This window comes from Esox lucius, chromosome 12 (assembly GCF_011004845.1).
Source record: "Esox lucius isolate fEsoLuc1 chromosome 12, fEsoLuc1.pri, whole genome shotgun sequence".
Lineage (NCBI taxonomy): Eukaryota > Metazoa > Chordata > Actinopteri > Esociformes > Esocidae > Esox > Esox lucius.
The window spans coordinates 35,825,136-35,850,629 of record NC_047580.1 but is presented as its reverse complement, the minus strand read 5'-3'; the positions used below and the strand labels follow the sequence as shown (position 1 = coordinate 35,850,629).

The 25,494-nt window shown below is 43.4% G+C and overlaps 1 protein-coding gene across 1 annotated transcript; it reads left to right on the top strand.

The window, feature by feature from the left end:
* The first annotated feature begins 1,388 nt into the window (after positions 1-1,388).
* Positions 1,389-13,665, top strand: LOC105008134 (potassium voltage-gated channel subfamily A member 2). The gene is made up of 5 exons (XM_034295949.1): positions 1,389-1,598; positions 7,131-7,419; positions 8,062-8,305; positions 8,488-9,494; positions 9,588-13,665. The coding sequence occupies exons 2-5, from the start codon at positions 7,229-7,231 to the stop codon at positions 9,640-9,642; spliced, it is 1,497 nt and encodes a 498-aa protein (XP_034151840.1). The 5' UTR covers positions 1,389-1,598; positions 7,131-7,228; the 3' UTR covers positions 9,643-13,665.
* Positions 13,666-25,494: the final 11,829 nt, after the last annotated feature.

Sequence of the window (25,494 nt, the reverse complement as noted above, 5' to 3'; positions counted from 1 at the left end):
CCTTCAACAGCAGCTAGCAGAAGTTCTCTATTGACTCCTTTTACTGAGCTAAAATAAATGTGACAATGAGCTTAGAAATTGGGACAATACTTGTCTGGTAGGACATTCTTTTTTTAATTTCACCTTTATTTCATCAGTTCAGATCACATTGAGATTGAGAATCTCTTTTTCATGTGAGACCTGGCCAAAACAGTATCACATGAATTTACAGACACAGAATGGTTTTCATTTTAAAATTGGGATTAGAAATTATATGTTTTGTAATAGCAACACTGATCTACCCCGTAAATGTAAACAATTAGAACACAATTTTTTACAGGTTTTTTTGGTGACCCTCATCTGAGTAAGTTATACATTGTCTGCAGATAAGTTAGAGCACATTTTACTGTGGGAGTTAAACATTTTGTATTCAAAACACATAAGCCATTGACAGCTGGGAAGAAAGAAAATAATTTATTCAATGACGTTCTATGCCATTATAATATTTTTTCTTCTGTAGGGCAAGTACTAACGTAGCTGAATGTGGATTTCACAACCTAGCATAATGACAGCCTAACTGGGTCTTTTCTTGTGAGGTGCGCTAATACCTTTCAATGTTAAGCTGTTTGAGAGCCAAATGAGAAGTATTTTTTCCTTTTCGTTAAATGGAGCTACATGATATTGACTTGCCTATAGACTTTCCTATAGACAAGAAAGACCACCAAAATGAGAAAACATCACCAGGAATAAGCTGTTTGCTAAAATTCATGACACCCGACCTGGCGTAGGAATTGAACCCAGATACTTTGCATTCAGCTCGTATTTAGTAAAGAGTTATTTTATTAATTTCCAAACAACCAAACAGTTATAAATAGAACCTTTGTTTTTCAGGACAGTATGCGGTATAACTAACTTCTCCTACGCAAATTCAGGCCTAAATCTTAGAAATACGTTCCACTCTAAATCTCACACATGAATAACTTTCTGAAGTCAGTTAGTGCGTTATCTTTAGTTTTTTAGCCTAGGCCTAGTCTTTCTTATTTGTCTATATTCAAAAAAAAGAAAATAAATCTCACAATGACATTATTCAAAAAAATGTGTTATTGTGAACTAGATAAAGGTACCATTTTTTTTATTTTCCCCGGTAAACCGTTCCCGCACTTTCACTCACCGCGTCCCCTTTAACGCGGTTCTCGAGGAGTGGCGGAGAGGAACCGGGCGAGGCGCGCGCCGAGGCTATTTGTATGCGCGGCAATATCCAACTGCAGCCCGCGTTTTAGCGCCAACTGTCTGAATGATGGCGAATTGTGAGAGACAATAGGGAAACCCAGAGAAGGTGAGTGTGTGTGTGTGTGTGTGTGTGAGAGAGAGAGAGAGCGAGAGAAATAGAGAGAGATTGAGAGAGAGATAGATTGAGAGTGACGCCGGGACATTGACGGATGGGTAAAGATTGCATTAGACCTATCATGTCTGTTTAACTTCCAGGGAGCTCCGGAGAGAAGGAACGACAGAAACAGTCGTACGGATCCATTTTTGGGGTTTATGACACGGAGACGCGTCAATCCCACAGCGCCAAACCCAGCGGAGAAAACACCGCGGCAGAGCAAAGCGGCTTCGGGGTGATTGTTGCATGGTTGCATGTCTTCTCGTTCTGAATGCAGAATGCCTGGAGTGCCTACAGTTTACTAGGCTGATTTTGACTGAAGCGACAGCTCCTGTGAGACGCTTGAGCCTAGTGCATGGGGACTGTGAGCTGCCTGTCTGATATATTCCCCGGAGAGGTGGGGTGCCGCGAATATAGAGCATGGTGTCACCGAGAGACACCTGCCACTCCTTTGACACCCACTAACTGGTCCTACTCCGGTTCTGATTATGGTGACGATGACAAGGCTCGCTAGTTGCATGAACTTGGACGAACAGGTGTCTCTGGTTATAATTTGGTAATTGCTTCGAGAACTGCTATTTTGATCTGTAACAGCCGGTGGACTGCATTATCCCATGGAGAGGGTTATGAAACTCAGGCTGAAATGTATTATATCAGTTTATTGTCATCATCACTTCGTGTGTCAGTATGGCTGTTCCCCATCAGATAGACGTGATGGTGGTTTTGAAGAAACACATTCCTTATAATTTCGAGACTATATCATAAAATAATTAACCTTCCATATGGGACACGAACAGGCACCTTTACGCAAAGGTCTATGATCATATTGAATGATGATTACCAGCTATCCTTCCCGCCACCTCCCTCCCCTGTGTCTTTGCAGATCTTCAGTACAGGACTAACTACCTTAACGCCGTTCCAGGCAGCGTCATAATGTTGTAAAGGCGGCGAGTAAGAAAAGAGGGGGCGTCGCGTTCTGCTGATCCCTGCATCTCTGGACCATATTTTAAGAAGCGCTCTCCGTATGAAAAGCTCATTACGTCCCTCGCTGCGCACGGCCACCTCCACAGAACGGGTACGGACCGGCAGAGGCAGCGGAGGCAGCGAAGGGAGGTGGCGAGGGCACCAAGGCCGGCGGCGTCACCCCCAGACCCAGTCCACCCACTCTCCCTGTGTTGGGCTGCAGAAGCGGCCGAGGCAGAGCTGGAGGGCTGGAGAATGTGATATATGTGATATATGGCCGTCGGTGACCGTGCGCTGTGACTTATAGCCCCCTCCTTCAACACCAGAGAGGTTTCTTCATCTCTCTCCACCGAGTCCTGCGCGTGGTGTTTTTCTCTCTGAACACTCTTACTAAGAGCTGTAAACAAGCCCCCCCCGCCCCGCCCCCCCCCCCCGCCCGCGGACGCACAGTGCGCAGGTGCCGATTGAAACCGGTACGTTATGGTTTCTATTCACACTACCTGTATGATTGTGATGGGGTGATAGCAGCCTAATAATCACCTGTATACGTTTATGGGGTCATAGTAGCTTAATAGTAAACTGGATGAGGCTAATAGTTACCAGAATTATTGGGGGGGGGGGGGGGGTAATAGCCTACAGTATATAACAGTTACCTGTATTGTTCTATAATCAATGGGGTCATAGTAGCCTATATGATAGTTACCTGTTTGTTGATAGTAGCCTATTTATATTTATGAGTGTTAGCCTAGCCTGTCTATAAAGTAGTATGCCTATACATGAACCTGCAGCAAGTTTGTGTTGATGTAGATGCCCATGTCTGTGGGTCATAGGTTGAAGGTCAGCTAGGGGGCTGATATACAGTTAGGTCCAGAAATATTTGGACACTGACACAATGTTCATAATTTTGGCTCTGTGCGCTACCACAATGGATTTGAAATGAAACAACTGCAAGATGCAAGTGTAGTGCAGACTTTCAGCCTTAATTCACGGGGTTGAACAAAAATATTGTTTGAAACGTTTAGGAATTGCAACCGTTTTCATACACAGTCCCCTTATTTCAGGGGCACAAATCTAATTGGACAAATTAACACAAGCATAAATAAAATGTTAATTTTTCACACTTTGTCGAGAATTCTTTGCAGGCAATGACTGCTTGAAGTCTGGAACGCATGGACATCACCAAATGTTGGGTTTCCTCCTTTGTGATGCTTTGCCAGGCCATTGCAGAATATTCCACTTCTTTGCCTTAAAAAACTCTGGGGTTGCTTACGCAGTATGTTTTGGGTCATTGTCCATCTGTAAAGTGAAGCGCTGTCCAATCAACTTTGCAGAATTTGGTTGCATCTGAGCAGATACTATATCCCTTTGCACTTCAGAATTCATCTGGCTGCTTCTGTCTTCTGTTACATCATCAGTAAACACTAGTGACCCAGTGCCATTGGAAGCCATGCATGCCCATGCCATCACACTGCCTCCACCGTGTTTTACAGATGATGTGGTATGCTTCAGATCATGAGCCGTTCCAAACCTTCTCCATACTTTTTTCTTCCCATCATTCTGGTACAGGTTGATCTTAGTTTCATCTGTCCAAAGAATACTGTTCCAAAATGTTTTTTGGCGAAGTCTAATCTAGCCTTTTTATTCTTGAGGCTTATGAATGGTTTGCACCTTGTGCTGAACCCTCTGTATTTGCTCTTGTGAATTCATCTCTTCATGGTAGACTTGGATAATGATATGTCTACTTCCTGGAGTGTTCTCCACTTGGCTGGATGTTGTGAAGGGGTTTTTCTGTACCATATAAAGGATCCTATGATCATCCACCACTGTTGTCTTTCATGGACGTCCAGGCCTTTTTGTGTTGCAGAGTTCACCAGTGTGTTCTGTTTTTCTCAGTATGTACCAAACTGTTGATTTGGGCTCCTTTGACCTCATGTTGTGGGTTCACAACAATAGCTTCCAAATGCGAATGCCACATCAGGAATCAACTCGAGACCTTTTACCTGCTTAACTGATCAAGAAATAACAAAGGAATAGCCCACACCTGTCCATGAAACAGCTTTTGAGTCAATTGTCCAATTACTTTTGGTCCATTGTAAAAGAGGGGGCTACATATTAAAGACCTGTAATTCCTAAACCCTTCCTCCAATTTGGATGTGAATAACCTCTAATTAAAGTTGGGAGACTGCACTTTAAGCCCATATTCATTATATAACTGCAACTTGAATATATTTAGGTAAACAGCCAAAATAACCAAACTTGTATCAGTGTGCAATTATTTCCATAGAAATATGGTGCAATCTCAATTAACTTCAATTTTTGTAAACAAACTATGTGTAAACAGTGAAACAGCATGGCCTTAAAATATTGTTAAGATGGAATTTCTTATATAAATGGATGGTCAGTCCCTGCATCAAATAACCATACTGTGGTCCTCTTAAATGAGGTCCTCTAAATTAACCCTGGCACGGTTGATTTCAAGTGAGAATGGAATCTGACCCAATAAGAGTCATATCACTGGCTGGCTACAGTTAGAAGAGTCAGATTACTGGCTGGCTACAGTATGAAGAGTCACATTACTGGCTGGCTACAGCATAAAGAGTCATATTACTGGCTGGCTACAGCATGAAGAGTCATATTACTGGCTGGATACAGTATGAAGAGTCACATTACTGGCTGGCTACAGCATGAAGAGTCATATTACTGGCTGGCTACAGTATGAAGAGTCACATTACTGGCTGGCTACAGTATGAAGAGTCATATTACTGGCTGGCTACAGTATGAAAAGTCACATTTCTGGCTGGCTACAGCATGAAGAGTCACATTACTGGCTGGTTACAGCATGAAGAGTCATATTACTGGCTGGCTACAGTATGAAAAGTCGTATTACTGGCTGGCTACAGCATGAAGAGTCACATTACTGGCTGGCTACAGCATGAAGAGTCATATTACTGGCTGGCTAGCATAATGAAAGGCAGAGGACTGATAGGGACCAGCAAGGAAATGAGAACACATCTCTAACTTGTTTTGAAAAAGTTTACTAAAACCAAGTTTAAAATGTTCGCAGCAAATTGAGGGACAAGTGATTTAAGCAAACAGTGATCAGTGCTGTGTCAAATTAAATACAAACATTGACCAAAGTAAATGAAAGTGCAAGAGTATTTAATACATTTGATAGGCAAATGGTAAATGTCTTTTATCAATACTAAGTATATGAAGTGTTTTTAGTATGAATACCAAAACAGGATCCATCATAGCAGTAGGTGGTCTACAATCAAATGTTGCTGAGGTTCAATGTTTTCTATGCACTTGGCACATAGACTTAATAGTTATTACTGTCAAGGGGATCACATTTCAGTTTTTGCACTAAATATCTGCCCAATGAGTAAAAGACATTTCCAAATGCATGGTATTTGTTTACAAAATTTGGTCAAATGTTTTCCTCGAATTTGGGCTTCATGAAACCCCATGGATCTACAGAGGAATGGAAACAAAAGTGCCGACTTTGCTTCGGACTGTGCAAAACGACTAATAAGGGAGAAAACCAGGAGGCCCATCCTTCAGCTTTTTACCAAATCAAAGTTGGGGTGACGTGGTTTGTCATTCTTCCTCTGAGAGAGTTCCGCTTCCGAACAGTAATGTCATAGTAATGTGATACTGGTGTTTGTATGTCAGCCTGTGATTCATAACTGTCCAGGATCATACCGACCAATTTATCTCTGCTTTAATATTTCATCCGTCCTTAATAATGGATGGCTCCTCTGAGCCACTATAGCCCTGAACCAGATCACTTATTACCAATCATCTACTCCCCATTATGTAAAAATAGATATTGTCTGGTGTTCCAAACACCACCCTATTCCCTATATAGTGCGCTACTGCTAACCAGGGCCTGTAGTGTGCTTTATATTGGGCATTGGTCAGATGTGGTGCTCAAACTAGGGAATGGGGTGCAGATTGGGAGGCAACCACCCAGGGTATTTTCTAGCAGGGCTTTCTGTATCCATATCTGTAAAGAGCCCTGACCGCCTTACACACACATTAGTCTTCCATTTGACCGAGAGGTGAAATACAAGCTGTCCGAGATGGCCCTGTGATGCCTGAGCGGAGAAATGCACAGCGAGACTGTGAGAAAGAGCTAATTGAATCTGATAGAGGTATAGAGGGACAGAGGAGAGACGGTATGAAAAAGACAGAGAGGTTGAAAGGGACAAAGATGAGAGACACTCAGAAAAAGACAGACAGAGGAGAGACATTAAGACAGAAATAGACATCAAGAGACAGTGAGACAGAAACACAGGGAAAAAGCGAGGGACAGACAGTGAGACAGAAAAACAGTGAGACAGAGGAACAGACTGTATGTAGTTGATGGAGCACTCAGCATCTAATCAGGTTATGTGGGTGGCCACACGGAAACCTCTGAGAGTTGATCCAGTAATACTGGGAATACTATTGATCTGCGGCTCCTATGAGAGTAATAACCTAATACCAACCGACAGGACGGAGCCACCATTATCAAACTCTTCAGAATATCAAGGAGATCCCCCCCTAACTTCTCAGTCGTTCCTGTCTCATGGGATTGTACCGGACAGCCATGCAATTAATAGCACGTTCACAGATTCTCTTGGTCAGGTTTTTCTCAGTCCAGCTCTTGGCACAGTCAGCTTCCTGGAAACCAGACCTATTTTATATTTGGAATTTCTGCAGTTGTGAATTTATAAGCTTGTAAATCATGTCAATGTCAATGTGTTTAATCTGAAGGTGGAATCAACAGGATGCTTCTTATTTCCTGTTTGGTCCACTTCAGATCATTACCGCCAATCCTGAGTGTTCCTCAGACGACCAAGTCCCCTTCCCCCTCCCTACTGCCATTGAACGCTGCAGACCCCGCCCTCTTCCTCCACCATGACGGTTGCTACGGGTGACCCCGGGGATGAGGCCGCCGCCCATCCTGGTGACCCGTATGAACCGGAACCAGATCACGAGTGCTGCGAGCGTGTAGTTATCAACATCTCCGGGCTGCGCTTTGAGACGCAGCTCAAGACTCTCTCCCAGTTCCCAGACACCCTGTTGGGTGACCCCAAGAAGAGGATGAGGTAATTTTTACCACATACTGGCATTTATATTAAGGTCTTGCCTAAGTTAGCCCTTCCCTCGTTTCCTCACACTTATTTCCAAATTTGCAGAGTGACTGGTGGAACACTTTGACGAGCGTGGCCTTAATTAGCCAATAAGAAATCTGAAAAATTCCTTCAGGGTTAGGCACTGGTTTAAATCAGCTTATACCAACCAATCACCTCCCAGAACATGTTACACCAGGTGTTTTGTGCACCCATCACTGATTGGAAATGTTGCTGTTGGAAAGCCAAGTGACCTTGCGCAGGATGTGGAAGTTTTGGTTATACTGAAGGGACATAAATGCCCCTCTAATCCCTCACAGTATTTAGAATACATTTTTTTTTTAAATGTAAAATAGTTTTTACTCCCTTAGAATTATACAGTCCCTCCCTAAAGGGGCTGTGCTTAATAGCCTGGGGATGAGGTTTTGTCAACCATATCTAATCAAGAAGTGGAAGGGGAATGACAGGATTGATGTTGTAATCATATTTGTATTTGCCATATCAATCTAATTCTGACAACTACCCCCCCCTCACTTTCACGATCTCTTTACCTCTCATCATTTTTCTTTTCTCTGTCCCATTCTCTCCTTTTACTTTATATCACCCACCCGCTCACAGGTACTTTGACCCCCTGAGAAACGAGTACTTCTTTGACAGGAATCGGCCCAGCTTCGATGCCATCCTCTACTACTACCAGTCAGGTGGAAGACTGCGTCGGCCAGTTAATGTCACTCTAGACATCTTCTCAGAGGAGATACGCTTCTACGAACTGGGCGAGGAGGCCATTGAGATTTTCAGGGAGGATGAGGGCTTCATCAAGGAGGAAGAACGACCTCTCCCAGAAAACGAGTTCCAGAGACAGGTACTTTCTATTGATGTTTGCCCTTCTAACGTAGGCTTTTATCTTTCTGAGTTATAAAGTACACAATTTATTAATGGAACATTTTCTAGTTTGAGTACTTTCGGATTAGATCAAGTACCTCAAAGACGGTTTGCAATCTTCTATCAGTTAGTGTGTGTGTGTGTGTATTTAAACTTTAACAGGTGTGGCTGCTGTTTGAGTATCCAGAGAGTTCCGGCGCGGCCCGCATCATCGCCATAATCAGCGTCATGGTGATCCTCATATCCATCGTGTCCTTCTGTCTAGAGACACTTCCTGTGTTCCGGAATGATGTAGAGGATGCTGGCAACAAGGTGTATGAGCCCTTCAACAACTCTACCTCCACTAACACGTCCTCCTACTTCACTGACCCGTTTTTCATCCTGGAGACGCTCTGCATCATTTGGTTTTCCTTCGAGTTCCTTGTCCGCTTCTTTGCGTGTCCGAGTAAAGCCGGGTTCTTCGGCAACATCATGAATATCATAGACATTGTCGCTATTATCCCATATTTCATTACACTGGGTACCGAGCTTGCAGAAAAACCGGAGGACGGTCAGGCAGGGCAGCAGGCCATGTCTTTGGCCATCCTGAGGGTCATCCGTCTGGTCAGAGTGTTCAGGATCTTCAAGCTGTCCAGACACTCCAAGGGTCTCCAGATCCTGGGCCAGACCCTGAAGGCCAGCATGAGGGAGCTGGGCCTGCTCATCTTCTTCCTCTTCATCGGAGTCATCCTCTTCTCCAGCGCCGTCTACTTTGCCGAGGCTGACGAGGCTGACTCTCAGTTCAGCAGCATCCCAGAAGCCTTCTGGTGGGCCGTGGTTTCCATGACAACTGTCGGCTACGGGGACATGGTGCCCACCACCATCGGCGGTAAGATCGTTGGCTCTCTCTGCGCCATCGCCGGCGTGCTGACCATCGCCCTGCCCGTCCCGGTCATCGTGTCCAACTTCAACTACTTCTACCACCGGGAGACGGAGGGCGAGGAGCAGGCGCAGTACCTGAACACACCCAGCACGCCAAAGGCAGACACCGCCGTGGACCTGAAGAACAGCGGGCACAGTGCCAGTGGTTCCACCCTCAGTAAGTCAGACTACATGGAGATACAGGAAGCAGCACTCAACCACAGCTCTGAGGACTTTAGAGCAGAGAGCCACAAAACAGGTAACTGCACCCTGTTGGCTAATGCTAGCAATCTGCTGGCTAACGCTAACACTCTTACGAATGCTAACACTCTGGTAAATGCAAATGCAATGGTCAACGCCAACACGCTAGCCAACACCAACTACATCAACATCACCAAGATGAGAACGGATGTGTAGCCCAGTTATGGGGGAGCTAAGGCAGCTTCCTGGGTTGTAGGTAAGACGCGTGGAGGGAGGACTTAAAGAAGATACTCATTACCTGATGATACCTGAAGATTTAGGAGCCAAACAGTAGGAGTTTGGATCACTGGATTGGATCACTAAAAGGAGTAATTATCCTGCAAGAGGAATCTTAGCCCCCCAATTCAGCCCAAATGAACCTGCCCCCCTGCCCTTCCCTTCCCCCAGTAGTAGGTGAAGCATCCCTGTGTTCAGTGTCTTCATTACGCTTTGGGATCTTTGAGACGCTGTCAAGTATATGTCTGTCTGCTCTGCTTGCTACATTAGCCCAATAGAGGACCCGTATAACCACTATAACACCATCAGCCTGCTATGAACCAGTCCTATCCTTTGGGAGATAACGAGAAAAAGGACCTGATCAACATTATCTTCTGATTTAGCTCTAACTGCCAGCCTACAGGAGCTTCTTGACCCATTCACTCCCACACAGTACCTTCTTAAAGACACAGACATTATTTCACCAGAAGAATGTATGAGGATGTCAATGATGTGCTGTCTTCGTGCCCTGTCAGCTCTTCACGGGCTTCTTAACATACCGTCTGACCCTACTGGCACCAGAGACCTGACTCTTTCATTTCATGTGTCTTCAGAAATTCCAAGGCAGTCAATAAGGATTTAAGCTGCCCGACCTCCTTCCCTCGGCCCGTGATAACGGGTGGTGGTGAAGTGATGGATAGTGTGCTCTCTCAGTGGAGTATGGATTTAATATATTCATGTACATTTTATTAATATCGGTGGTGCAGGTCTGAACGTGTTCTTGGCTCATCTGTTCAAGGCACAGAGACACACACTGAAGCTAGAAAAAAAAATGAAATCTTAAAATACTATTGCCCCCATCTCTATAGCCGCCCACTCAGTCATTGTCTCTATTGACCTATCTCTCTAATTTTATCTCACAAATTTTATCCCACTAACTCTATCCCACTAACTCTATCCCGCTAACTCTATCCCGCTAACTCTGTCCCGCTAACTCTGTCCCGCTAACTCTGTCCCGCTAAATCAATTCTGTTAACTCTATCCCGCTAACTCTAGCCCACCAATTCTAGCCCTGTAACTCTATCCTTCCAATTCTATCCCTTTAACTCTATCCCTTTAACTCTGTTATTGGAACTCTATCCAAATAATGATATCCAACTTTATTCTTTTAACTCCTCCCCTCAAAGACTGTTACTTTAACACTATCCAACTAACTCTGCACCTCTAACTCTACCTCTCTAACTCTATCCCTGTAATTCTCTTTCTAACTTTCTATCTATTCCCATATCACCTTTCTCTCTCTTTCCCTGTCTCTTTTCTTCCCCACTCTCTCCCTCAATTCTTATTCACTCCATCTTCTTTTGTCTCCATGAATCTCTTTCTGTCTGTCTCTCTCTACCGCACTCCATCTTCCCTTTCCGCTTTTACAGAATCAATTCCGGCCCAACGCCCAGCAATAGGGATGGCTACCTTGCCCTGCACTTTTTCTTGTCTTCAAATCATTCCATGTTGGTAGTGTTGAACCGCTATGTTCATCACCTGGACCAAGCAGTGTAGTTCTAGAAGGACCGCTCTGTTCTTCTTGTGGACCAAGCAATAGTTCAAGGACTACTGTATTTATCAACTGGATCAAGCAGTAATTCTAGAAGGACTGCAGTATTCATCAACTGGACTAATCAGTAGTTCTAGAAAGACTGCTGTGTTTATCAACTGGACCAATCAGTAGTTCTAGAAGGACTGCAGTATTCATCAATTGGACTGATCAGTAGTTCTAGAAAGACTGCTGTGTTCATCAACTGGACCAATCAATAGTTCGAGAAGAACTGCTGTGTTCATCAACTGGACCAATCAGTAGTTCTAGAAGGACTGCTGTGTTCATCAACTGGACCAATTAGTAGTTCTAGAAGGACTGCTGTGTTCATCAACTGGACCAATTAGTAGTTCTAGAAGGACTGCTGTGTTCATCAACTGGACCAATTAGTAGTTCTAAAAAGCCTACTGGAAGCCTATTTGTCTACTGGACAAATCAGATGTTCTAGGACCACGGTCCAAATGGCATCCCATTTGCTCTATAGTGCACTCCTTTTGAATCGTGCTCATATGCACTATACAAGGAATAGGGTGTTAATTGGATACCAACCGGGTGGGGAGGGGAGAGGTCTAAATTGACATCCACTTGGTGTTTTTATGTCATCAACTTTGGCCTTATAGCCACTGACACAGCATGCACAGGTTTGTTGTATTGTTGGTCAGTTGTTAAATGCTGGACTGTAGTCTCATGCTTTTGTTGTTACGTGAGCTAAACCCTAGTGTTTAGTTAGGCAGAATTGTTTATGCAAGCAAACCCAGCTCTGTATAAGGTAAGCTAATTGGCTGATTGCTAGCAAGCAACATTAGATTGTGAAATGAATCACTAGCTAGCTGCAATAGCAAAATTAACAATATAAGAAGCACAGCTTTTTATTGATGGAATCCCTTGTAAGAAAGTTGATCAAATTATCAAATAATGAAAGTAGCGTGATCAGCAAAATCAGTGACCTAGCTACAAGCTCAAATCCGGGGTTGTAGTCAGGGTACCTCCTCATTCATTAAATTGGTGCCAGGCCTTGGACAACACCATCAAAAGCTGTTGAGTTCCAGTTGAGTTTTGCGCACATAGATACAAAAATTATTTTGCAGACTGTAACTGCCGTTGTGTGTTATCAGTTTTAGAAAATGCAAGGATTTGATTGAATAGACCTTTGTGGGGCTGAAAGATCTCAGAACGAATGGTTGATTTTATTGTAATTATAACATTAGCATTTTTTTCTGCTGACGTTATTTTTCTATTTTGCTTTCCATTTTGGGCGGGTTGTGCAATACGTTGTTTATATATGGATAGTCTGAAAGTAGAATCACTATCATACCTCAGTTAGCTGTGAAATTCCAAGTTTGAAAGTAAGTGGTTCTGCTGACATGGGACCCATATCAGCAAAACATGACATTGTACACTATTTTCAGGGACCTTTTTTGGGTCAATAGCGCCCATTTACAACCTGTGACCAGATGTCTTGGAATATATCTTTAAGTATTTAGACCTGTCTACTGAACTGCTTTTCAGGTGTTCAGTTTCAAACTCTTCACTCTAATTGTCATGGTTCAAATCCATGTGATTAGCAAAGCTAATCATTAACAAAGCAAATAATAATAAAATAACCAATATACATTACGTTTATTTGTATTATTATTTAGAAATATGTGAAGGGGGCTTCCATAATACTGTAAATGATATAAGTATATCCAATAACTGACCTGTGATCATAACAAAAATGATTTGCTAAGCTAGCTACCTGCCATATTTGCCACTCCCAAAGTAAATGACAAAAAGCACCAAAACCTTTGAATTAACAGGCTGTGTCCCAAATGGCTCCCTAGGGGTCCTGGTCAAAGGTAGTGCACTATATAAGGGAATAGGGTGCCATTTGGGATAAATTACAATGTTTCATTCAACAAAAGATTAGTAGTCAAGTGTACTGTAGTCGTTTTGTATTCATACTTAATGTTATTGACCCGTTCCTTGGTGCATTTTGCCCAAATTATATGAAGCTATAATACTGGACAACATGTGATGGACCTCTATGGCGTCCATATTAGGACAGCCTCAATCTCAATAGACCTGTATGGCGTCCATATTAGGACAGCCTCAATCTCAGTAGACCTGTATGGCGTCCATATTAGGACAGCCTCAAACTCAGTAGACCTGAATGGCGTCCATATTAGGACAGCCTCAATCTCAGTAGACATGTATGGTGTCCATATTAGGACAGCCTCAATCTCAATAGACCTGTATGGTGTCCATATTAGGACAGCCTCAATCTCAGTAGACCTGTATGGTGTCCATATTAGGACAGCCTCAATCTCAATAGACCTGTATGGTGTCCATATTAGGACAGCCTCAATCTCAATAGACCTGTATGGTGTCCATATTAGGACAGCCTCAATCTCAGTAGACCTGTATGGCGTCCATATTAGGACAGCCTCAATCTCAGTAGACCTGTATGTTGTCCATAATAGGACAACCTTAATCTCACTTGATCTGTACGCTGTCCATATCAGGACAGCCTCAATATCAGTAGACCTGTGTAGTGTTCATAGTAGGACAGCCTCAATCTAATACATGTATGGTGTCCATATTGGGACAACCTCAATCTCGGTAGAGCTGCATGGTGCCCATATTCAGACAACCTCATTATGCCTCCTTCACTGTGCATAAATAGGATCTATTCTACTCCACTTGTATCATACTGCATGCCCTTTCCAAGTATCCCTGTAGCATGCGTATGGTATGGATCATACTTAAAAAGCTACATCTATAGTATTGATAAGTATTCCTAAAAAAAATTCTCAGTGAGATTTGAATTATAATGATTTGTGCAATATCTACAGGTATCAGCTGCCGTAAGAGAGTTGCGATATTGGCTCAACAGGAAGTCACTTCTTGGGTTTAAACTCAACTAAAAGTAACATTTTTATTTAGTGAGGTAATAGTTACACTCCATGAGAAGGTTGAGGACTGAAAAGAACATTCTGTTCATTTGCGCAGCCCTAAAGAGAAAATTATAAAGTTACATTATAAAGTCATTAATTAGACAATGAAAACACTGCCAAATTTAATTCCAGAATCTTATAATATTTACACTTTAGCAGACATTGTAATCCAGAGTAATTTACAAGAGGAATTAAGGTTAAGAGCCTGGCTCTAGGGCACAGATTTTCACCTCGATGATTCAAACAAGCTACATATCAGTTATTGGCCCGATGCTCTGACCACAAGTCTATGTAGAACTGTAGAAAGTTTAAATAATGTGTTACACATTATTCTGCCATGAGCCAACCAACACTTCAACCATTACTGTTTAATCAGAATGAAGTGTTATGTACTTGAAGTGCTGGTGGGTAAGAGAACAGAGACTCCACAGCAGGTGGATGAATGGGACCTTCTGCCCAGTGGACAGAGGTGGATGACAGCAGGGTTTTTCTGCTGTCATCCTCCACATTGCTCTCAGCCGCACCCTCACGGAGCGAAGAGATGCTTTTTGATCTTATGGACTCGCAAAGAGAGAGGACACACACACACACATCACACTAACAGAGACACACCCACACAGACACAACCACACACACCCACACAGACACAACCACACACACCCACACATACACGACCACACACACCCACACATACACAACCACACACACCCACACATACACAACCATACACACAGACACAACCACACACACCCACACAGACAGAACCACACACACCCAAATTATTTTGCTGCACCCACTAAAACATCTGCTTTTCTGTGTATGCAGCCAATAAACTTTGATTTAATATGACACTGTGTGTGTGTGTGTGTGTGTGTGTGTGTGTGTGTGTGTGTGTGTGTGTGTGTGTGTGTGTGTGTGTATGTGTGTTTGTGTGTTCGAGAAGAAAGGAGAAGTTAAAGGAGAATTTCACCTTTTCATAACTCACCCGGAAAGTAGGCTATGGGCCATCAAAAATATGAGAAATGTGAAATTCTCCTTTAATGTTTGCAAGTACGAAACACAAACACACACAGGTGAATGTCATCCCTTCTGGAGCAGCTTTCTGTTTTTCTCTGGAGAAAATAGTTTTGTGGATGTACCTACAGAGTATAGATTCTAACCCACATCATGGATGTACTTACGGAGTATAGATTCTAACCCACATCATGGATGTACCTACGGAGTATAGATTCTAACCCACACCATGGATGTACCTACGGAGTATAGATTCTAACCCACACCATGGATTATCTACGGAGTATGGACTCTAACCCACATCATGGATGTACCTACGGAGTATGGACTCTAACCCACATCATGGATGTACCTACAGAGTATGGACTCTAACCCACACCATGGATGTACCTACAGAGTATGGACTCTAACCCACATCATGTGGATGGGGAGGTATGACAATGTATCACAAAGCCATGTGACAATGTATCAAAGTATCGCTGCTTTCATCTATGTCTTAAATGCCTAAAATATTCCGCTTTATAAACAAGCTTCTGCTTCAGCCATGTTTCTCTCTCCGTCTCCAGAGAATGTGATCCACGTGTGTCTGAACTCTCATGCCCAGGAGACAGATACAGTTCTTTTTGATCCCCTGCTGATTTTGTACATTTGCCCACTGACAAAGAAATGATCAGTCTATAATTTTTATGGTAGGTTTATTTGAACAGTGAGATACAGAATAACAACAAAAAAATCCAGAAAAACACATGTCAAAAATGTTATACATGTATTTGCATTTTAATGAGTGAAATAAGTATTCGACCCCTCTGCAAAACATTACTTAATACTTGGTGGAAAAACCCTTGTTGCCAATCACAGAGGTCAGACGTTTCTTGTAGTTGACCACAACACTTTCCCCCAGTTCTCCTCTGAATCATACCAGATGTTCATTGGAAAACTTCAGACGGGCCTGTACATGTGCTTTCTTGAGCAGGGGGACCTTGCGGGCGCTGCAAGACTTCAGTCCCTCACGGCATAGTGTGTTACTAATTGTTTTCTTGGTGATTATGGTCCCAGCTGCCTTCGGATCATTGACAAGATCCTCCCTTGTAGTTATGGGCTGATTCCTCACCATTCTCATGATCATTGCAACTCCACAAGGTGAGATCTTGCATGGAGCCCCAGACCGAGGGAGATTGATAGTTATTTTGTTTTTGTTCCATTTGCGAATATTCACATCAACTGTTGTCACCTTCTCACCAAGCTGCTCGGCGATGGTCTTGTAGCCCATTCCAGCCTTGTGTAGGTCTACAATCTTGTCCCTGACATCCTTGGACCGCTCTTTGGTCTTGGCCATGGTGGAAAGTTTGGAATCTGATTGATTGCTTCTGTGGACAGGTGTCTTTTATACAGGTAACAAACTGAGATTTGGAAAACACTCTTACAGGGAGTGTTCCTAATCGCAGCTCGTTACCTGTATAAAAAAACACCTGGGAGCAAGAAATCTTTCTGATTGATAGGGAACCAAATACTTATTTCACTCATCAATATGCAAATCAATTTATAATATTTTTGACGTGTTTTTCTGGATTTCTTTGTTGTTGTTCTGTCTCTCACTGTTCAAATAAACCTACCATTAAAATTATGGACTGATCATTTCTTTGTCAGTGGGCAAACGTACAAAATAATCAGGGGATCAAAAAAAGAATCCCCTCACTGTACACACACGGTCTGAATGTAACTCATGTATCAATACTCCCAACTTGGCCGATAAGGTTTGCAATGTAAACAAGGGGACTATCTAGGGAACATGGTGTCATGTGGCCCATCACGACTTCCCTCTGTTGTTAGGTGCTCCTATGGGAAATCAGGCCTGCATTAAAATCGTTTAAATGCTGCAGGCGTTTGCTTGAGGCTGATTGGTCAGCCAGATGGGTGTAGTTCCTCACTGCTCTACTATTGGCCCATTAAGAGCCAGGCAAACTCAACCATCACAAACACCCTACATAAACTGATCCCTACATAAACTGCCTGCTAACTTAATGTCATTACACAAACAGTATATTAAAGATGTAGTTGTCAGTTATAACTATTTTTCTTTCCTTTCCAAAAAAGTTGAAAAGGAATGTTTTGAGTGAGGAACAGAAGCGTTCAATTTGTAGTGGACTCTTAATTTTAACACCTCTGTTCCTCACTCAAAACCTTCCTATTTGACTTTTTTGGAAATGAAAGAAAAAGGTGCAGTGGTCTCTTAATATATGCAGCTCCGGAAAAAATTAACAGATATAACGGCATATTAACAGGTGCCCATACAGTGGCTGTATTTTACTGGACTCTTCTGGTCTAGTCTATAATTGGTAGGGTGGGCGGAGCCTCTACAGAACTGATGGACTAGACTGGTCTGACTGTTAATAATGGCTAACTGAATGTCATCACAAGCTTCACGTCTTCATCTCACAGAGTAGGATTAACATCTGTTCACACACACGCACACACACACACATCATTCATCTCATTACCCCCTCCTCTCCTTTTCCATCCCCATTTTTCTCCCTCATTCTCTTTCCCTCGCTCCTCTCTCTTTCCCTCGCTCCTCTGTCTTTCCCTCGCTCCTCTCTCTTTCCCCTCTTGGCTCTTCCTCTGTCTTGTTCTCCCTCCCCACCTCCCCACCTCCCTCTCTCCCCACCTCCCTCTCTCCTCTCTCCATTTCCTCCTGTGATGCTTTGTAGGACTGTTACTGCTCCCCTTGGTCTTCACCTGCGTCGGATCCAGACTGATGTGTTTTACTAACTCAGCTCCTTCTCTGTGATCGACAACCACCTGTCCTTTCATGGATGTACTCTCTCCTGATCTGTTGGCAGGCCGTTACCAGGACTACGGTACAACAGTAAAAAGACAGACATAAATACCAAGACATATGAAGGTGTTCATGATAATATCAATGTTAATACATTCTACTGATTACCAGCGTTGCACCCAAATGATACACACAAAATATAGAAACACAATCGCAGAACTACATGACACTGAACAGTACATAATGTCAAATGTGTCTGTCTTTTCGTGGTCCCTGTCATGCACCTAGGTGTTATCTGTGTTTTAAATCTCATATTGTTAACTGAGGTAGCTATATATCACTGTACACCTCCCAGTCTCTATTCTGGACATGGGTCCCATAAAGAGACCTCTGGGGACGTGTGCTGTGTTGGACTGATGGGTGTTTGAGCTGGGTGTTAACTGTCTGAATACTTAGGTACATTGATCTGTGGTGTACACCATAGAGATATACATTACATACAGTACATGCAGAACATGTATACAGTACATACAGTACATGTATACAGTACATACAGTACATGTATACAGTACATATAGTACATGTATACAGTTTACATTACATACAGTACATGCAGAACATGTATACAGTATACAGTACATGTATAGAGTACATACAGTACATTTACATAGTATACAGTACATGTATAGAGTACATACAGTACATTTACATAGTATACAGTACATGTATACAGTATACAGTACATGTATAGAGTACATACAGTGCATTTACATAGTATACAGTACATGTATACAGTATACAGTACATGTATAGAGTACATACAGTACATTTACATAGTATACAGTACATGTATACAGTATACAGTACATACAGTACATTTACATAGCATACAGTACATGTATACATGCATACAGTATACAGTACATACAGTAGCCTACATACAGTACATACAGTAGCCTACATACAGTACATACAGTAGCCTACATACAGTACATACAGTAGCCTACATACAGTCAAGGTCTGAAATGAACACCCACCAAGCCCCAAATGTGGGTAGATTTTCCATTTGGTGAGTAAATCTCAGAAGGCAATCCCACACACTGGTGGGTAAATAATGGTACCAAAATAGTAATGTAATAAGATCTGTCATGATGGCTCGCAGGAAATGACACTTTTGGGTTACAATGAAATCCATCCATAAATTAGGTGAGAAAATATACATTCATTTTTGATGGAATAAGGAGCAAAGTTGGCCGTTTGATAGCCAATCCGGTCTTTACAAACTCGATTTTCGGATCTTGGGCAGAATTGTCTGGTAGCTACTAGCTAGAGCCGTAGTAAAACGATTGTTTCTATGCTGACAGTGAAAAGGTGAGGATATTTGAAGTAAGAGAAATCTCCCAGACTGAAGACTCTACCGTGTGTATAAGCTACATTATCTATACGTTTAAATGTTAGCTGTGGTAACGCTGCCGCTCACGTTTTTATTTTGTGAATAGACAGGTAGCTAGATGGTTAAAATTTTTCCTGTAAAACAATGGAAAAAGACAAAATTGCATAATTCTTCACCTCCCAGAGTAAAAGGCCATGAATGCTACATTAGCATGGTGACCAACAAAGCGTAAACAATTCACTGACACCTTTTAATAAAATGTTAAATATAAAGTAATAATATCTCAATAATTTCAATACCCCCCTTTAACTGCTTTATACAAATGATATTTTTGTTTTTGGAAAATGGATTGTAAACATTGAACCAGTGACTGAAGCTAGAGGGGCTGGAGGAGGGGCTGGAGGAGGGGCTGGAGGAGGGGCTGGAGGAGGGGCTGGAGGAGGGGCTGGAGGAGGGGCTGGAGGAGGGGCTGGAGGAGGGGCTGGAGGAGGGGCAAGCTGAGAGACAGCAGGCAAGATTTCGAAGACCATGTGCCTCAGAGAGTAGTGAGACAGACTGAACCAACAGAGAGACAGAGTGGCCCAGAGAGTAGTGAGACAGACTGAACCAACAGAGAGACAGAGTGGACCAGAGAGTAGTGAGACAGACTGAACCAACAGAGACACAGAGTGGACCAGAGAGTAGTGAGACAGACTGAACCAACAGAGAGACAGAGTGGACCAGAGAGTAGTGAGACAGTGACCGAACCAACAGAGAGACAACAATAAGCAAGTTTTGATTTGTTAATGCTGGTACTGATAGAAAGGTGTCAGAAAACAGTGCATTGCAGTTTGTTGTGTATGGGGCTGTGTAGCCGTAGTCCAGTCAGGGTGTCCCTGCTGACCCCTGTCCACTGCAGAAAGTGCCTACAATGGGCACGTGAGCATCAGAACTGGACCATGGAACAATGGAAGAAGGTGCCTAGTCTGATGAATCATGTTTTTTTACATAATGTGGATGGCTGGGTGTGTGTGCGTCGCTTACCTGGAGAACACATGGCACCAGGATGCACTATGGGAAGGTGGCAACCTAGCGGAGGCTGTATGATGCTTTGGGCAATGTTCTGCTGGGAAACCATTCATGTGGATGTTACTTTGACACGTACCACCTACCTGAGCATTGTTGCAGACCATGTGCACCTTTCATGGCAATGGTATTCCCTGATGGCATTGGCCTCTTTCAGCAGGATAATGTGCCCTGCCACAAAGCAAGAATGGTTCAGGAATGGTTTGAGGAACATAACAATGAGTTCAAGGTGTTGAACAAATTCCCCAGATCTCAATACAATCAAGCATCTGTGGGATGTGCTGGTCAAACAAGTAAGATCCATGGAGACCCCACCTTGAAACTTACAGGACTTAAAGAATCTGCTGCTAACGTCTTGGTGCCAGATACCACAGCACACCTTCAGAGGTCTAGTGGAGTCCATGCCTTGAAGGGTCAGGGCTGTTTTGGTGGCAAAAGGGGGACCTACACAATATTAGGCAGGTAGTCATAATGTAATGGCTGATTGGTGTATAGGGGCTTTATAAGGTATTTAAATCAATATGTTCACGTTACAATTACAATTAAGACTAGTATTACTAGTTTTCCTATTAGTAACCTCTTCACCTCCATCTTTTAACCATACTGTAGGAAAACACAGGGAAAGTGGTTCTGATCCTGAATAACTTCAATTAAAATGACATGGATAGGACATGGATATTATGTAAAACATCTAAAACAACGTGACATGTAATTTTGTAGATGTGCTATTCTCAGAACATTTTGTTGCTACAGTAATTATATAGTATTATTGCTACATCGAAAAGCTGAATGTGTATGCAGTCTGTGCAGGGCCACTGAGATCTGGAGATAAAGGAGTTTCAAGAGGCTGGCTACAGAATGATGCTGAGGCTGAGGTGATGAGTTGTTCTGCAACAGGTAATGATCAGCGGCAATGAAGTCTAACAGTTCAGCTACAACCATCTTTTAACTATACATTTCTTTAAGACAATTGACCTGTTGGTGTATGGACAAACTCTCGTTTTAAATAATTTAGCTGCTAGTTGCTAGTGGGTAAGTACTTAACTGAGTTGTTAGTGCATTTTCATAATTTTACATTGTGGACAAAACAAAATGACGACAATGACAGAGAGCCAAGATGGAAGAGAGGAGAGAGAGAGAGGAAGAAACAGAGATGGGGGAAAGAGAGGAAGAAACAGAGATGTGGGAGAGAGAGAAGGATACAGAAGAAAGCTGGGGCCTCTGGTGGTTGTGTGTCCCTTCCTTGTTCCTTAATGAATCAGAAACATTCTGAGGTTTTCTTGATGAAGAAAACCATCTATTCATACTCTACTGAGAAGGATCCGGAAAAGACAGCTGGAAGAGGGAGAGAGAGAGAGAGATAGAAAAACAGGGAGAATCAAAAAGGAGATAAATAGAGGTTCTGAAAAAGACGAAGGAGAGAGAGAGGGTGAGATATAGGGCAAGAGTAAAAAAAGTTGGAGCTGAGACATCTGTTGAGACTGTACGGTCATTCAACTAGTCATCTCTCCCTCACCCCCCACCGTCTCCTCTCTCTCCCTCACCCACCCACCGTCTCCTCTCTCTCCCTCACCCACCCACCGTCTCCTCTCTCTCCCTCACCCACCCACCGTCTCCTCCCTCTCCCTCACCCACCCACCGTCTCCTCTCTCTCCCTCACCCACCCACCGTCTCCTCTCTCTCCCTCACCCACCCACCGTCTCCTCTCTCTCCCTCACCCACCCACCGTCTCCTCTCTCTCCCTCACCCACCCACCCACCGTCTCCTCTCTCTCCCTCACCCACCCACCCACCCACCCACCGTCTCCTTTCTCTCCCTCCCTCACCCACCCACCGTCTCCTCTCTCTCCCTCACCCACCCACTGTCTCCTCTCTCTCCCTCACCCACCCACCATCTCCTCTCTCTCTGTCCCTCTCTCCCTCACCCACACCACCCCACCCTCTCCTCTCTCTCTCTACAGACACCCCCAGGGCTGTAGTAATGTGGTGATATCATGTATCCTTTCTGTCTCTGTTACACCAGGGTGCATCAAGGTTCCCGGCAGCCTGGAAGGCCTTCAGACTGCTGATAGCTATTGATCCACTGGTGGCTGTGCTATTAGTTGGCTGGTATGCAGCCAGAGCAGTGGGAGGAAGTGAGAGTTCGCCAAGCCTTCGGGGTGGCCAAGATCTCACTAGATCTTCAATACGAGATCCTCAATACGAGATCCTCAACACGAGATCCTCAACACAAGATCCTCAATAAGAGATCCTCAACACGAGATCTGTCAGTTTCTGTCTCGCGTTGCTCTGCATGCCTGGTTGTGTTTGGGTTCAACTAAATCCCTGCACTCTTCTCATTAAGGCATGTCTGCACTAACAGACTAATGTCTCTGCAACACCAAACACATCAAGGGAGCTAAAAGACTGTTGGCTCCAAACTGCTTCATGGCTCCCTGCCATCCAGGACGAGGCAGTGGCTCTCCTGCTCTTTCCATCATTCCATTACTCCGGAAAGACCTGCTCTTTCCATCATTCCATTACTCCGGGAAGACCTGCTCTTTTCCAGCGCTGACGAGCCAATGCTGTTGGGGACATGGGAGAGAGGGAGGCGGGTCACAAGGGGAAAAACAACATAAAAGACTCACCATGTACTCACTAAACACTCACCATACATTCACCTTACTATTGCCCTAATTGGAAAGATTAGTATTTTCAGGAATGTAGATGTTTTTTAATAGCCATTACCTAAGCATTAACAGCACAACCAGGACCTTCTACCTGAGAATTTCACAAACAGGACATTCTAACTGAGACGTTGAAAACCAGAACATTTTACCTGAGAATATCACAACCAGGACATTCCCCCTGAGAATATCACTACTTCTGTATTATTTTTACTGCCTCAGCCAGCTAACTATGACAACAGACAGTGCGACAAAGTCAAACTTTAACTCTTTTAATCTCGAAATTGACAGTGGCTACAGCAGACTACTGACATTTAATGGGAGTGAATATCAAATGTTGTTTTGTCCAGTGATATTTTAAATAATATCCACAGAAGGAGATATAAACCAGCTACACCTGAGTTCATGTATGACCATAATGGGAATTTAATGAGTTCTACTACTCCGGCTATATACAAGCATCTATCTATTCACCTCAGTGAGAAGTTGATAACAGATGACCCCCACAGACAATAAAAAAAATACAGTTTTTAAATATCCCAATGTATTACTAATGCAACGTAGAGTGATCTTACTTTCACAATGACTACCACTCCATCTCTCTACCACTCCATCTCTCTACCACTCCATCTCTCTACCTCTCTATCTCTCTACCTCTCAATCTCTCTACCTCTCCATCTCTCTACCACTCCATCTATCTACCACTCCATCTCTCTACCACTCCATCTCTCTACCTCTCCATCTCACTCCATCTCTCTACCTCTCCATCTCTCTACCACTCCATCTCTCTTTTCTTCTCTCCCACTATTCCTATCTGTCCACCTCAGTCTCTGTCTCTCTTAGTTTTGCCCTGTCTGTAGTTTAGCCCTGTCTGTATTTTAGCCCTGTCTGTAGTTTAGCCCTGTCTGTAGTTTAGCCCTGTCTTTATGTTAGCCCTTTGTTAAGGTTAGCCCTGTGTTTAGTTTAGCCCAGTCTTTAGGTAACCTGATGGCGCTGGATACATTTAACCTTTTGGTTGCAACTTTACCCACATGTACAGCAAATATCTTTGAGTAATAACAGACACAGCAATTCAATAAGAAACACTGGGCACTTACACTGAGATAAGCATATTGTGTGTGTGTGTGTGTGTGTGTGTGTGTGTGTGTGTGTGTGTGTTATGCGTTGTGCTGGGGTCAAGCACTACTTATCTGAACTGTGAAGTAAGACTTCCTCTGAGCTGATGAGCTCTCTACTTTACAGAGTTGGCCCATTCACTCTCCTGCAATCTCCCTCTCCCACACACACCATTTATGAACAACAGCTAGCCAGCTACACACCACTTATATACCACAGCTAGCCAGATACACGCCACTTATATACCACAGCTAGCCAGAAACACGCCACTTATATACCACAGCTAGCCAGATACACGCCACTTATATACCACAGCTAGCCAGAAACACGCCACTTATATACCACAGCTAGCCAGATACACGCCACTTATATACCACAGCTAGCCAGATACACGCCACTTATATGCCACAGCTAGCCAGAAACACGCCACTTAAATACCACAGCTAGCCAGATACACGCCACTTATATACCACAGCCAGTTACACACCATTTATAAATCGCAACTAGCCAGTTACACATCATTTATATACCACAGCTAGCCAGATACACGCCACTTATATACCACAGCTAGCCAGATACACGCCACTTATATACCACAGCCAGTTACACACCATTTATAAACCGCAGCTAGCCAGTTACACACCATTTATATACCACAGCTAGCCAGCCTACACACCATTTACAGTGGGGAGAACAAATATTTGACACACTGCCGATTTTGCAGGTTTTCCCACTTACAAAGCATGTAGAAGTCTGTAATTTTTATCATACGTACTCTTCAACTGTGAGTGACAGAATCCAAAACAGAAATCCAGAAAATCACATTGAATGATTTTAAGTAATTAATTTGCATTTTATTGCATGACATAAGTATTTGACTATCCCTTTTGCAGAAAAGCATCCCCAAAGAATGATGTTTCCACCTCCATGCTTCACGGTTGGGATGGTGTTCTTGGGGTTGTACTCATCCTTCTTCTTCCTCCAAACAAGGCGAGTGGAGTTTAGACCAAAAAGCTCTATTTTTGTCTCATCAGACCACATGACCTTCTCCCATTCCTCCTCTGGATCATCCAGATGGTCATTGGCAAACTTAGGACGGGCCTGGACATGCGCTGGCTTGAGCAGGGGGACCTTGCGTGTGCTGCAGGATTTTAATCCATGACGGCGTAGTGTGTTACTAATGGTTTTCTTTGAGACTGTGGTCCCAGCTCTCTTCAGGTCATTGACCAGGTCCTGCTGTGTAGTTCTGGGCTGATC

Bases quoted from the DNA above. Each gene is read 5' to 3' on its own strand.
- LOC105008134 (XM_034295949.1), top strand. From the start codon at position 7,229: ATGACGGTTGCTACGGGTGACCCCGGGGATGAGGCCGCCGCCCATCCT. The intron at 7,420-8,061 runs GTAATTTTTACC...ACCCGCTCACAG, and splicing joins GACCCCAAGAAGAGGATGAG to GTACTTTGACCCCCTGAGAA. The intron at 8,306-8,487 runs GTACTTTCTATT...AAACTTTAACAG, and splicing joins AAAACGAGTTCCAGAGACAG to GTGTGGCTGCTGTTTGAGTA.